Raw genomic sequence first — 16,092 nt, forward strand, 5'->3', positions numbered from 1 at the left:
AAAGTTCACTGAAGTTCACAATGTTATGAATTTACACAAGTTATTCACTTCTGAATTTCTTGTTACATTTCTCTTACATATTCTCCTGCACTCATAAACTAAAATGAGCCTTTGTTTGAGTGTAGATATCCAAACGTTCTAGTTCTTTCTGGATTGGACTAACTGTGGATCTTGACAAGTCATTCCAGTAAGTTTATGTTCCAAACATATTTGGGAAAAAAGGAATATATGTTTGCAAGCTTTCTTTCAAAGCATTAACTAAATATAATGGTAACAGAGCAGATTAATGGATTAGTGTATTTTCTTTGCATACTTGACCTCGTCTTTTCTTGCTTTAAGATGGATGGATGGTTCTCCAGTGATTTATCAAATGTGGGATGAAGGACAACCTAATTTTATTAACTCTGATGAAAACTGTGTTGTCATGAGATCGTTCCATGGTGAGTAGATAACTAAATGAAAGTAACTGAAAAAACTATTTCATATGTGTTGTTAGAATATGAGCCTTGATAATTGGGAACATTTTAATTGGAATGACCGTGATGGACTGATCATTAGATCTTACATGGTTTGAAGTTTGACTTTTTGGGTGGTTTCCTTTTTTCTTGTGACTAAAAATAACTTTTATTATTTTGTCCTTCTGATTGCATTTTTTAGATAATGTAGTAAGAGAATAGGGTATTGTAGAAAAATGGTTCACCAACTTTTACTCATTCAAAAAATATAGACAAAACTAAGACCAGGGGAGGGATATGAACTATTAACAAAATAGTTATTATTATAATGCAATAATAATACTATTAGTACTTTTTTTATTTTATCATTTCACATACATCTACACCCGTAGATTTTCTTTTACTTATTGTATTTTTATTTTAATGGCCAGTACAGAAAAGTTTAAATGAGAATAATGAAGACATCAGAAAAATTAAACAACAAACTATCTGAAAAATATGTAAATATAAATAATTTGGTAAATGTCACCAATCCCTATGTATATACACACAAAAACGTGAAATGCATATCGTGGCTTCCTGACTTATCATTTATGGTTTCACAGGGTTCTGGCATGATTACAACTGTGGATTTGAATTCGGTTCTATTTGTAAGCGCAGTAGCTCACCTCCTGTCAATGCCACCGTGGCTCCTACAGTCCCACCTCAAGGTAACTGCAAAGAAGGCTGGAAGAGGATCAACTCCAAGGTGAGATTGGCAGCATTTCAGTTTTATACCTTGAGAATATCTGAGAATATCCTTCTGTTGGAGCTAGATCGAATGCATTCGGTTGGAATATACACAAATTGTAACTTAATTTCTTATGGCTCAATTTCAGTGTTACAAGATCATATATAGTAAAAAGGTAACATGGTTCAATGCAAGGCAACAATGTCAAGAGATGGGAGGAAACTTGGCCTCTATTCCCTCAAGACATGAGCAAGGTTGGTTTTCTCATGACAGTTTTGAACATTTACTTCAGTTCAAGTTATTTGCTACAATACATTTACCTTAGTATTTTGCTAAGTTTTCTAGTCATCAGCCTTGCTGTAGTTAGGCTTTGTATTTGACTACTAACCACCCTCACTAGAAATATTGTTTTCAGGTCTAAACATGATTAAACTGGAATGCAAAGTGATGGGAATTTCCATGCCAATCAGAAAAGCCAGAAATTTATTATGTTATTGATTTGAAATTGTCTGGGACTTTAACGACTGTTTTCTGTTTTCAGTGTTTTTAGTGTCTGAAATGGCGAACACCAAATAGAGACCTGTGGATTGGTATTCATTGCTCGTATGGCAATGGGTTTTACTGGACCGATGGACGGCCAAAGTCTTATGTCAATCTTGATAATTCTGTAAGTTAACATTGTATGTTTGTGTTGTCAATTTGAAAATGTTATTACTCAAACAATTAATGAAATACAACATTTTGTTTTATATTTCATTAGCGAGATAGGCATTCACCCCTTTCACACCATTATGGTTATATGGTAATATAAAAACATTCATCTTTCTTTGTACGAAATCAGTGGTTCTACAATTTGTCAGAATCCTTTTGATGAAGACGTAAGTAATTCTTAGATTATTTACGTTTGAATACACAAAAACCATTCCTTTTGCTAGTGAAACAAGCTTCGCTCTGACCCACTGGCAGAAAATTATGTCCTAATAGTGAGGGCTGGTCTACCAGGGACTGAATAAAGAAAATGTGACTGAATAGATATGATCTCTCCCTGTAATTCTGATCACATCTCCCTCAGTTTTCCCCTGCGGGGAACAAAAAATATTCTCTGATTCTGAGGTGTACAGATTATAATAATCTTAAAATGTTGCTTTATTTTGCAGTTGTATATTGCATTTCGAAACGAGGTGAGTATTTTCTAAAATGTAATTCTTACCATTTTACACTTAATTACCATCTTTTTTGATCTACATTTGCTGGGTTGTCATTTCTAACAGAAAAAATGTGCTGTGATCAACGGTAATCCTTCATATGGACTTGGAAAATGGATACCTAAATCCTGCAATGACACCAATGGATTTATTTGTTTAAGTGGCTTACGTAAGTCATTTAACGTGGTTCCTGCTGATGGTTTTCAAAACAGTAAAATTTTCACTTACTTGCATACTACACCTTTCTGTCCCACTTTCAACCTTCAGTCCAGGTCTAGTTTATTCTCTCTGCTAAAAAACAGCAAATGATTAGTAAAATTGCAATAAAATTTGCATAATTAATACTTGTAAATAGGAATCCATAGTTGTGAATTGATTTGTGTAACCTTGTAAAGAGAATTTTTTTTCTTTTCTTTGGCTGATTGGCCAATCACAAGAACTTTTTATAACCATTTTGTTTGCACAATCCTTCTACTTTGCTCCAGATGTCCAATTTTACTTAGGGTGGTGAAGTTACTTCTAAGTTAGATATTTGACAGATATTGCCCTTATGTCTCACTACAGTCAGCAATGGCTTCTCATGCAGTGTGCTGTCACAGCATGAGATACGTCACTTGGGAAGACTCACTGTACTTATGCAGAATGCATTGATTCAATAAAAGACCACCAACAAATTCCAGTTGGTAGAATCACCATAAACAGCAAGACCTCAAACCCTAAACTCAAAAGCTTCCAAGTGACCCAAAAAGTGATACTGAATTATGTTACTACTCTACACTACTGAGATACACCTGATTCTATGAGATTCTATGAATCTCCTACTGAACTTTTCTGTAATCTTAGTGGATCGTTACATTTTTAATTGACCTAGCATTGACCAATCAGCTGTAAAATTTAGTACCTGCAGGTGGAAACTCACACCAAAGCATGAGAGTTTTTTATTTGCACCAGTAAAAAAAATATTAACTAAAAGAACTTGAGGAATTATTTTTTACAAATAAATTTTTTACACAAATTATTTTCTAAGGATGCACAAAAAATGTTTCTCCATTTTATTTTACAAGGTTACACAACTCATGCATTCTGATTACAAGTAGATGGTATTTATTTATAATCATTTCTATTTAAATCTATACATTTTTAAATGCACATTTTTGCAATGACATAAGTACTATGATTGAAAACTAAAAAATTATTACTTATCATTTCTATTCTTAAACAGAACCAAATACACCTGAAACAACTACACTATCAAATCCAGATAATTACTTCAAAATCCTAAATGATTCCATCAAGCTTGTCACCCAGCAAAAGAGTTGGTCTGATGCTCAGAAGACCTGTGAAGCTGACGGTGCCAAGCTGGTCAGTGTACGGAGTGAGTGGACACAGGCTTACATTGAGCTGCTGGCTTTGAATCTTAAACGTCCTCTGTGGATTGGACTCAATAAAAACCAGGTATGGTCTTTACAGCCTCTAAAAGCAAACATTTATTCTAGATTCCATTCAAACATATTAGATGTAATGCTTTCATAACAAAATGCTCACAGGGAATTGGTGAAATGCAAATTTTTACAGGTACAAGACCTGTCTGATGTATTAAGTGGAAATATGAATTTCAGTTTGATCAGTTGAAAAATGTTTAACAGATATTTTAGATATTTAACAATGTTTAGCCCTTTTTTACCAAATTACACTGAATGCTTCTCAGCCCTGTTTTCTAAACAAGATACTTGTTGATTATCTGTGTAACCAACGTTTACTTAACACAAAAGTTTAGGTCATTGAGCCGTATGTATTATCTCTTTTTTATTTTTTGGATGTTTTTTTTTTTTACTTTCAGACTAATAACTACTTCCAATACATAGAGGGCTGGCCATTACTTTTCACCCGCTGGGATAGGAATGAACCACGTATAGGGGGAATTTGTGTTTATGTGGATGTTAATGGAAAATGGAAAACCAGTGATTGCAATCACAACTTCGGCAGTGTTTGCATGAAGTCCACAGGTGAAGGCAAACTAAATATATTCTAAATAAACATATAAGCAAAAACATCCCTTAATTTGCTTAAATCTGCATTTTACTGTTTAAATTTTCTTCTATTTTGCTATGTAATGACAAATAAATTTTAATAAAACGTTTTTCAATTATTAATAAGTAATTTGTACCACTGTTTATGTAATACACAGACACACCGCCAGAAGTTAAATCAGACGATTATCCTGGAATTTGTCCAGAAGACCCATATCCAGGTAGGACTGGATACGGGGCTTCTGCTTTCATATGGCCGAAGTCGGTGGCAGACCTGGAAACCTTTCAGAAATTTTTGCTACCTATTTTCTCTGAAGAGAAAGAGTGGCAAGATGCAACTACTAGCTGTCTGTCACATGGTAGGTGTCTTCTGTGAAAAATCCTTTCTGTAGTAGTGAAAATTGATTTTGCATTCACAAAAAATTAACTATTGGTGTGTTCTGTGAAGGTGGAACCCTTGCCAGCATTGGAGATCCCTGGGAACAGGATTTCATACTTAATAACATTAAAACATTTCAAAACTCATATACATCTTATTGGCTGGGCCTGTTCAAAACTACTAAAGGTAATGAACATCACAAAAAGGCAGTGTTAAAGGAAAAATTATCTGAACATGTGTCTTCCATGTTTTACAAAAATAATTTTACACTGTAAAATATTTGAGCCACATTTAGTTGTGTCTACTGTCTTCAACTCAGTCAATTACATTTAGCGAGTTTTAGATTTTGAACCTACATGTGTGAGTTTGTGAAATATAAACTTACTGTAGTAAGTTGTGTCAACTTTTTTTATGAATCTTTTCAAACCTCTAAGTTTTTAATTTAGCACTTATAAAAACTGCAAGCGGAAAAAGACAGGAGTGGGAACTGTTTCCCAGAATGCTTAGCAGCATGTCTTTTTATCCCGAGATGGAATTGTGTTAGATTGATCTGAGTCTTGTGTTTTATTAAGGAAAATGTCTATTTTCAGCAATCCTTAGCTTACAAAGCTTGAGGATAATGTCCTGTTCACACTGAATATTTGAGAGCAGAATGCATCGTAATGTTTAATGAAATTTATCACCAGATCAAAAATTTTGTTCATGCAATTTGAAGCAAGAATTTAAATTATTCTAAAGTAATTATTTAACCATTTAGCTAATTAAGTAGTTAGCTAAATAATTTTGTGTTATTGTGAGTGAAAATAATAGAGAAATGTGTGCTCTTTAACTAGATGAAGACAGTTATTTTTTTCATATTGTGAAATAGTTTGATTTAAATTGCAGCATTCAGTTAAAAATCACAATTCAAGACCAATAAACTTAAAAAACAATGTTTATGAACTTTACTTTCAGAATTAAAACCAAAATAATTTTCATGTTTACTGAAATTGCATTTTCAAGGCACCTTCAAATGTTTTACAATGTATTTGTGTAATTTATTATTTATTTCTATTTTTAAACATTTTAGTTATTCCATAAATTACAGCAAATAATAAAATAAATATCTGTCTATCCCCAGGAGAATGGATGTGGTTGGATAAGACGGTCATGGATTTTGAAAACTGGCGAGAGTATCCGATTTACTACTTCGGCATGATTAGTGTATCAGACGGGAAATGGCATACAGGGTTTCAATGGCAAAAAAGACCATACATCTGTAAAGCAGCCAAAGGTAAAAACTTTACAATGAATTAAATCTCAACTATCAAAATCACTTCAATAGCATTTCAGACACTTCCCTTGCTGTAGTAAAAAGATCATGGTGTAATTAATTTTATTGTCTTTGGTCTTATATTTTCTTTACAATGTAAACTTGATATTTACACTGTATCAAATGAAATATTTCTGGTACATTTCCTCAGTTTTTTAAACTTTGTCCATTTGTTTGACTTTGTTAAAGATCATATTGATACCTCTTTCATTCTTTTGAGGAAAATAGCTGCCTAACAGCTGACATTTCACAGTAAAAGCCACATAGACAAACATGGTCCTCTCAACATTACAGTGCAAGTAATTTAGAATTTGTTAGCAGCATGCAAATAATTTCTACCAATTAAAAAGAAACCAAATCTGCAACATTTTTGATAAGGTTTTCTTTTTCTTTCCAGTGTTACCTCCAAAGCCATCACCCAAACCAAGTGAGTCATGCTTTCATCTTTTTCTATTTGGAATTATTTTTTTCTTTCTCTTCATCTACTTTTTTTCTCTGCAGATGTTGCCATTGATCCTCAAGGTCGGGGTCACACAGCTTTAGTAGCTGTGTTTGTCATTGCTGGGATTGCAATGGGAGCAGGTATTGCTTTCTTCCTGTTCAAGAAGTCTGGTCGTCAGATGACTCTCATACCAATCCCTGGAGGGTTAACGGCCTTTGACAACCCGCTTTTCAGCAGCAACCAGTCACAGAAAAATTTGGTGGACACTAAAAAACTGCTGGGGAACGCAGATGAAGATAACAGTCAACCTGTAATAACTATATAATTGTAAAAGACAGCAGATGGTGCATGGACGTATTCTCTGTTATGGCTGCTTAGGATCAATGTAAATGCAAAGAATGATTTATACAAGAAGATGGTGTAACAATTAATTAACTGGAATGTTAATTCAAGTAGCTTGGATGTATGTTGTATTCTAACTACTGCAAAAGTTTAATTGCCTACTGAGAAAGAAGACATGAACACTCGTTGACTCAAAGTAGTCATTCATTTAGAAATGATGCAACACCTCTCCAAATATTATTATTAGAAAAATGTGTTTGCAAAAAGGATCAAACAAGACAGAATTCACAAAAGGTAGAAAGTCTCTATAGATGTTTGCTTGTAATTCAATTCCCAGCATGGAGAAAATGCAAAGTTATACAGTTGGTAGGTCAGAGCATTCTCTGACTAACAAAGGAAGTTATCTTGCTACACTTCCTATGTGATTTGTGCAGATGTAAGGTGTTTTTTTGCAGTCCTGCAAAAGCACTTAAGACCATTGGTTTCTTATCTTTGCTGACAGTCCTCCAGTAGGAAATGAACTTATGAACTTAGCTTCCTTGCATCTTTAATGTTGCAATGTGTAAGTTTCACTTCAGCAGTCAATATGTAATGTTATTCTGAAACCAGGATATGTCTAGAAGCATAAGGTCAAAAGGCACCAAATGAGTAAATGATGAATCAAGTGAATGTGATCAATAAATGACAATTAACAAGTATTTTTTCCAACAGTTACAAAAAAAAATCATTGCAAGAGATTATACATTTTGAAATACTGATGTTATATGTTGTAATATTTACAATTGATTGAAAAATGACTTATGGGAAAGTATACACTTAGCAATAATTATTGTGAAAGCCTTGTCCTGCCTTTGCGGCCAGTATGTTCCTACTAGTATTGGTAAAGAGGAATAATCTTTGGAGAGGTTTTAAGTGTTTGGAGCTCAGAAGGACTTCCTGCCATCACCCTAATCTTTAGCTTCCTCCACAAATTCTTTGTTAGTTTTATGCAACAAATCTTATTCCACTTTGAAACATTAATATGTAGAGAAAAATAAAAACATTGCTTTAGATCTATATTTGACATGGTAATCAGTTATATTATGCTTAACAAGAGAAATCCATCAATATTTTTGATGGATTGAAGCTCAGGATGATTTAGGATGATTATCTTAGCAAATAAATATGTTGTAAAAAAAATCTAATTAACAAAACTTCCTGTCAACTTGTTGCTTTGGTAAAAAGAAAAAAAAAGTAAATAAATAAAATGGAATTTGCTAGTAAAGCTATTCATTTTTTTTGTTTTATTTTCATTTTTACAAAGTTGGCCATTTTGTATAATAAGTGGGATTTATATAGAAGGAATTTCCCTGATTTTAAATGTGTCCGAATGATAACTTTGATTATTTTCTTGACTGTATAATTTTATTGATAAATTAGATCTGTTTTGTAAAGTGCCTTAAAATGACCTTTGTTTGAAATAGGCCTTATATGAATAAAATAAAAATGAATGAAAGTGAATTGATGTAATTTGTGAATTCAAATTAAATTGGAAGTAAAATGCTTTGGCGCTTGGACTACGGCAGAAGATGTGTGTGCTGAGAATCCAAAACTTATGGTTCCGATTCTATCTTCCTCCTGCCACATGTTGATGTTGGGCAAAGCACTGAACTCAAAGGTGTTTGAGGCAGAGCAGCTCAATTTTTTAGACAGATTAACTGTCTCCTAGTATACAGTCACAAAATAGTTAAAAAATATATCTATATATTATGTATTGATCTAAGACAAGTAACAAGTTATAATAATGAAAAAGCTGGTTTCCAAAGTGAGCCAGGGCAGCTTTGCTCTACAAAATTAATATCTGGAAATGGTAGCAATTAACAGAAGTTTATATTTGACATCATATTAGACAGATGCATAAATAAAATATTAACCTTCATCCATCTGGGTTACTTGCGTGAGTGTCTGTCTGTGTGTGTTAATTTATCATCTGGGATAACAAGACGTTTCAAATATGAAAAGAATTGAATCATGCATCTCCCATGGAGGCAAGGAGTGGGCAGCCTTGAAATGAATCACAAAGAAGTTCTTTTTACCTGGACAAACACTTTCAGTGTTTTGGTGATCCCGGTGTACCCTCTCAAAATCTGAATAGTTGCTTTACTTTGAAAATAATCATGGAAATTGTTTTGTTCCTTCATTGTCTTCATTGTCTTTCATTTATTTATTTTTTGTTTGTTTTTTAAATTAAACCTCAGTAAGAGCTATTAAATGCACAAGGTGTGTCTTGTGAACTTGAATGTGAACTTTAAATATTAACTGAATCAAATGAGAAAATCAGAAACTGGGTTTGAGAAATTAAAAATGACAGTCAGCATTCTGAAGACTTCCTTTTTGCAAGTTTTGCAAAAAAGGAAGGATTTTAGTTACCTAAGGCAAAGTGATTTGATTTACTATTAAATTGTGCTGTGCACATTAAACTGCAGTTTGACTCATTTCCTGTTTTTTTGGATTTTTTACGTCAGATTAAAAAAAAACAGAGAAATTGTGAAAAGCTTAAGACATTTACTCTTATGGTGAGTTTATAAAAATGTACCTTTCTGGATTTATTTCAGTGCTTTGTTTTGTTGTGTTGAGTCCTGCATTGGATTTAGGATGATTATCTTAGCAAATAAACATGTTGTAAATTATTTCAAGTTATTAAATAGGTTAAATGTTGTTTTTTTAATAATCACACTGACATACTTGAAAATGTGTTGATCTGATTTTAATTGAAAATAAATAAGTATGAAACAAAACTGTCAGAATTCTGACTTTATGGAAAACCTTGAAAAGGAGATTTAGTGACGTGTTGCAGCGGAATAAGTCAGTGACTAAATCCTTCCCTTTTCTGAAATCTTTAACATCACTTCTACATTTTCTGCAGGCAACATATGGATTAAATGCTCAGCTTTGGGGCATTTTAAAGGTTCATAATGCATGGCTTGTATGTGATCCTGGGGCTTCCTTTTACACATTTCCATTCATTGGAGTCAAATGGTACAGTATTCCCACTTTTGATAGCAGGATGTTTGTGAGTTTCTGTTAAAATGCATGGGTCTAAGCTTTGTTTTCAACCATTGCATATGGACATTTGAAACAGTTTAACACCAGATTAATTTTTTTAATCAGCTACTGTTATTGAATTGTAGACTTTTTTTCCTTTTACTTTTTTTAGTTACTCATTGAACTGTTTTGAACAATTTCTCTTTTCAGATTCACCATTTCAGCTTACCAACACAGGCACAGAATTTTGCTTAGTTAAAGCTGGCAGCAGGTGCGACGACATACGCTGGACAACTGGCAATCGACTGCTGGTTCCCAGGGTGAATAAATGCCTGGGAGTTCAGGGAAAAAGTGTCGGGAATCAAGTGAGCCTGTACAACTGTGATGAAACAAGTGAACTCCAAAAGTGGGAATGTAAGAATGAAACGGTGCTTGCCCTCCAAGGCCAGGAGCTTTATATGGAGCTCAGAGCAGATAACCAAGCTGTACTATCAAAATCAATGGGACCCAACAGCCAACTCACCATTTCAGGGATATCTAGTGGAGCTTGCACAAGAACCTATAGAGGTAGGAGACTCTCTTGCTGTTTTTCTTTATTGTTCAAGGCTGAGTGGTCTATTGTGACCTTACTGTTTGTTGTAAGGCTCAGTACTTCTTTAATTAAAAGGATTTAAGTGTGTTCATTTAATCAATGAGAGTCAATGAATGGTTCCATCTATGCCCTCATTTTATAAAGGCTGCAGTGCATCGTTTATTTTCTTTGTCTCCTCCAAATCTGATGTGCAATTCTTACAAGAATTCATGAGATGTTAAATTTTTGTCAGTAACTGTATATGGTAAAATCCAATGCTTTTAAATTACAAAAACTGAAATAAATATTGGAAATGCTTCCTATAAATGCATGAATAATGCTTTATTGAGTTGTAATTTGCTTGGCAACATACTTTGACAAGCAAATCCCCCTTTGATGGTATGAATTAGAATTTGTAGTTTGCTTCTATTTTTGTGAAAGATAAAGTGAATTAGGCTGTGTGGCGAGAACACTGTAGTGTTAAAGAGTAATAAACAGTATGAAAAAATAGTGTACATTCAAAAATGACTGTTTCACCTATGAGTGCATTATAAAATGGGAAGCATAAAACTGCATCAGCTTGGGAGTAGAAACATGTCAGTCATCCATGTAAGAATCTTTGTGCCACTGACGTGCTTCTCTGTCTCTGATTCGATCCCTGTCGCTCTCCCTGTCCTTGTATCTGTCTCTGTCCCGATCTCTGCCCTGGTGGTGGTGGTAGTTGTGATGGTTGTGCGCAGGTGTAAAAGAGTTTATGTTGTAGAATCCCAATTGCTTTATATATTATCAGTGCAATGGGAAATAGCGCCTCCTCTCTGTGTGGCTGGTTATATGTTGCTGGCCCCTGTAATCAGTGCCAGTCTATGGAAGCTGCACGAGAGGTGAGTTTCATTCCTCAGCACACAGCACGGAAAAGTGTTAGAAACACATAAAATATAATTTGTAATAACTTACATCAATAGTGTGCAACTACTATTTATGATTTGTGTGCCTGGCACCAATTTTGCACTTTTAGTTTTGTCAATATTGTAAAACACTTTCTGTGCTAAGTTAAAGTCAACGTGATGCTCTGTTGTAGTGTGCTGAGGGAAGCTGAACCATTGCATTGATTCCAACCCGATCTGTTCTCATTCAGGTACATCATTTATTATTGTATTTTTCATTGAATGTTAAAAATATTAATGTACTGTAATCAGTGCCAGTCTATGGAAGCTGCACAAGAGTGTGCTGAGGGAAGCTGACCCATTGCATTGATTCCAACCCGATCTGTTCTCATTCAGGAAATAAACTGCCTGTTCACCCAGAACTCCTGGTCTTTAAAAACATCTACACAACGCAGAGTCGAGGGGTTACTTGGGTCGGCCTGGTACAGTGGAGTGAAGCAGAACCCGGTTACACAAGATAGAGGTCTGCATGGTGTGTCCGTGTTGGGATATGCTGGTGATGCCTCTGATGTCGGTTGTGTTCGTTGTGCTCCAGCTCGTAGCCTTCCCTGTCATGCAGCTGGCCACGGTGGCGTATGTGATGATGGTGATAATGGTGGTGGTTGCTACTGTGGTGGTGATGGTTATGTCCCCGGTGGTTGTAGTGTATTTCCTCCTCATCGCCCTCCACCACCACTTCCTCCACCTTGTCCTCCCTCTCCTCATACAGGGGTCTCCTTGGAGGCCTCTGGCTGTAATCTCTACCTGACTTTGCATTCACGTCACCAGATATTTGGCTGTGCTGTGCGTGGCTGTGGTGTTCCATCCGTCGGTGGTGGTGGTGGTGGTGGTGGTGATGGTGGTGGGTGTGCTGCGATCTTTTTGGTTCTGTCCTCAGAAGTCGCTCCTCTTCTTCCTTTCTTTGGCCTTTTTCAACTCTGTCCTCCTGATCTGGGGCGGGTGGGGTCTCCATTTCTGGGTGGTTCTCATGTGAACCCTTCCTCTTGGAGGCAGCCTGCTTCTTACTCTTCTGCTCATCCTTAAAGGAAAAGGACCAGATGAATATCATTTAACTAGTCACACAATAAAATTAAGTAACTTGCAATTCCAAATCACAGAGACGATGTGGAAAGATCAATGTGAACAATGAAAACAATGTGAGGAAGATGGTGATAAATTTTCAAAATGATAAGATGGATCATTTTTATTTCCAGCTCAAATGTAAACTTTGACCTGGATTTCTTCCGGATTTGTTTAAAAGAACAAACATTCTTTTGTAAACGTGTTTAAACTATGGTTAAATCCTCACATGAGTAGAAAACCGAGACTTTCAGTTGCTTCCAATAACTGTTAATAGTTTACATAACTGCTGGTCAGCTCACTGAGATAATCTATTCCGGTGACAATGGCTGTCATTATGTGGGCAGGCTTAAATAAAATTATTTCGATCAAGCAGTCATCTAACTATAACAGGCTACAAATTACTGACATTACATAAAATCACGTATTTGAGGTTCTACATTTTTTCCATAACTAAAAAACGATAACAGTTATATTTCAATAACTTTCACTCACCAGTTGTTGGCTTATTTCATTTCTTCTTCAACTTTTCATAGTAATAGGATGAGAAGACATGAAATTAAATGTTAGGTGGACTGGTGGAAACATACAGATGAAGCAAAAATAATGTTAAAAAAATCTAAAGTTTCTCTAAATTTAAACAAATATCTGTACACATCACATGAATGAGATGAAGTTTGATGAGATGAGGTGATATAAAATAGTATTTTTTATATTTCTGTATGATTTCACTGTATGAATTGTGTTTTATGCACCGGTACTGTTGCTGGAGAGGCAGGCAATGTGTTCTCAGCCAGCTGTGCTACAAGTGCATTTGAAGGCTCCATCTCTGGCGGATGCGTTGCTTTCCAGTAAGATTCAAGGTAATCCGCGATGTGCTCACAGGCATCAGTAAGCTGGTTCTCGTCTGATATGACATCAAACATTTCCTACAGACAATAAATGGTGAGAAAGAAATAGAACAAACATGAACACCTGGATGCATTGGAGAGCATATTAAATCTGTGTTAGGATGTTTAATGAAGGAGTAAGTTTATTGAAAACTATAGCTGTAGTGTGTCAAAAACTATTTAGAAAAATTAAATCCAGAAAAATTAATACTGCAATGAGTAGAACTTCACTGGTGGTCAATTAAGGCTGGATTTAAGACTGATAAAAAAATCCCTCAAAAAACAGGATTTGTTATTTTACTGCATGTTAAGGCTACTCAGCATTGATTTTAACAACGTATCAAACTTGCGGATTAAAAAATGACTTGACATCATAGTGACATTGTAGTTGTTAACAATTTCCAGCAGATGGCGCTCACCGGCGGCTACTGGGCCAGTTTGTCTGCTGCCACAAGTTGGACGTTAAGATGTTTGGTTTGAGATTTTCCTCTCGTCTTGATAAGTCTTGTCAGCATCTACACAAGGCAAAATAGAACACAACTTTAAAAAAAAGTAAGTATCCAGTTTTTTTTGACCAATACAGGGCAAAAAGTACAGATTTAGAGAAATGCATTCTATCAGGATGAATGACTGATGAAACCTACTTTTGGTGAAGATATCTTCACATAAACAAGAATTGGAGCAAGCGAAGTCTTGGACACTTGCAGTGGATGATTAATTGTGTCTGCATCCAAAATGACAAGCTGCATGCTCCGGGCCAGCTCAAATATACGCTCCACCTCCCCTTGGATCTGGGCTGCAGAAACAGAAAATGTAAACTTCCAACTCTAAGACAACATAAAATATAGATGATGTAACAAGATCTCCCTGGAAAACCCTAAATATGACAGCACACATATTGAGACTGGCAACAGTAGGAATGTTCTAGATCTTTATACCTTTCTTCTCATATTTTATATTATTTTATACTATTATAGAAAAACTGTTACAGTAACTTTAAACAATTCAATGACAATAATAAATTTAAAAAGTTGCCTTTTTTTAAATAAATGTTAATTTGCTGTGAAGATTATTTTAGGTTTAAATCTGTTTAACACTTCATTCAACACATACAGTCTGGCTTCATAAGAAGCTTAAATTATTTACAAAAGATTTTCTGCTTTACTTGAACTTGTAAATAACTAATAAACAAAGCAAATGATAGTTGACATCAGAAATAAAAAGCATGTAAAAAAATAGCATGTTCCACACAACAAAAGAAAACAAGACCTTGGCAGCTCTCACCAAAAGCCTAAATATTTAGTTTTTTGTTCTTATTATATGTATAATTTCTTCCCACCACAAAGGTAGATGCATCAAGATTTCTTCAACTCATGGCAGGGGTAATATTAAAACTTGTCCACTAGAGGGAGAGCTGGAAAGGACATCAAGTTTTAGTCCTAAAACATATCCGACAACCCACTCACACAAAAGCACTTCAATGCACTTTGGCTCTATATTTCAAAGCTGTACAGGATGAAGTCAGTTTTTGTGTACATGGACTATAAATGAAGCACACAGAAGTGAGAGGGTAGCAGCAGCTGATACAAACATGAGGTAAATGAGAACAGAAAGGAGGTGGAGCTGTCAAAAACACAAGGACAACCAGTGCTTTCAGTCATACATACCGGCAGCATCTGGGATGAGACGGCAATGAGAGAGACAAGAGAAAAGCAAGTAAATCTTATCCCTGCTCTTGTTTTAACTGATTTCCTCCTCCTCTATCGAAATGGGTAGAAAGGGTCAGAGGGTAGACAGGGAGACGGTTGTGACTATTCTACAGTATAAAGATAAAAAACAAAAACAAAAAAGAAACATCTGCTTGGTTTGAACAAGATAAAACTTCCTAAAACCAGGAAGTTTTCTAACTGACTGAGATTGTGCTGGTTCTGATAGAAATATATGAGAATAAGCAAAGCATAGCAGCAGCAGCAGATCTGTTGATGCTGTTGTTAGGTCTGATTGGCAAGCATCATCCTTTTAGCCATTAATATTTGCAGTAAATATATTTTGTAGCATGGTGAACCTGCTAAAAACAAGTAACTATTGTTTAAAACATTTATTACATCCACTATGTCTGGGAGATAAAAGCAAATAACGTTTCTTTTTAGTCATTTGCTTCTCAAAGCAGGAACATGCAAGCTAAAAGTTTCTGACCAAGAAACAAAAAAAAGCATCAAAGGTCTCAAAGCTCTGAGGATCACAGTCAGATTAGGAACCCACTCAATCCACTCAAACCAAAGTAAGCCTGATCTGTGGAGGCTACAGGCTAGTTATTCACTATGGTGTTAGTGGCAAAGCAGCTTTCATGAGACATTCGGTAAAAGCAAAGTCACAAAAAGTCTATCTCTACCTTGGACACTTGCATCAGAAAAACCGTGACTCATTTGGAGTCTGGGTTTTCTAGATTTACTAACGGTTCTCTGAAACATCCTTGCTATAACCCACATCTCTGAGATAACAGTACAAATATAGTCAAAAGAGTAGAACACCCATCATGGTTCCAGATTTAGGATATGCTTGATTTAACTTTGTGGCAACTCTGTGTATTTAAGGCAAAAATTGAGCAGCAATGTAAGCCAAAAAACAAAAATAGCTTTGACACATTCATTTCAAATTAATTTAGATAGTATGAGAAAAAATTAATTAGGACTTTAAAAATATGGGGGA

General features: G+C 35.0%; 1 protein-coding gene and 1 pseudogene across 1 annotated transcript; one reads left to right on the forward strand and one right to left on the reverse strand.

The window, feature by feature from the left end:
* Nucleotides 1-1,060: 1,060 nt before the first annotated feature.
* On the forward strand, nucleotides 1,061-7,619 carry LOC129357949 (macrophage mannose receptor 1-like; the record flags this gene model as incomplete). The annotated part of the gene is made up of 11 exons (XM_055026866.1): nucleotides 1,061-1,203; nucleotides 1,736-1,852; nucleotides 2,343-2,366; nucleotides 2,457-2,559; nucleotides 3,613-3,845; nucleotides 4,231-4,396; nucleotides 4,579-4,779; nucleotides 4,869-4,985; nucleotides 5,920-6,072; nucleotides 6,509-6,538; nucleotides 6,613-7,619. Coding segments are annotated over 11 exons (1,553 nt in total), but the record flags the coding sequence as incomplete, so codon positions are not given.
* A 4,263-nt stretch (nucleotides 7,620-11,882) lies between these two features.
* Nucleotides 11,883-14,333, reverse strand: LOC129357947 (voltage-dependent L-type calcium channel subunit beta-2-like; annotated as a pseudogene).
* Nucleotides 14,334-16,092: the final 1,759 nt, after the last annotated feature.

The sequence above is a fragment of the Poeciliopsis prolifica genome, unplaced genomic scaffold, assembly GCF_027474105.1.
Source record: "Poeciliopsis prolifica strain line A6 unplaced genomic scaffold, Auburn_PproV2 SCAFFOLD348, whole genome shotgun sequence".
Taxonomy (NCBI): Eukaryota; Metazoa; Chordata; class Actinopteri; order Cyprinodontiformes; family Poeciliidae; genus Poeciliopsis; species Poeciliopsis prolifica.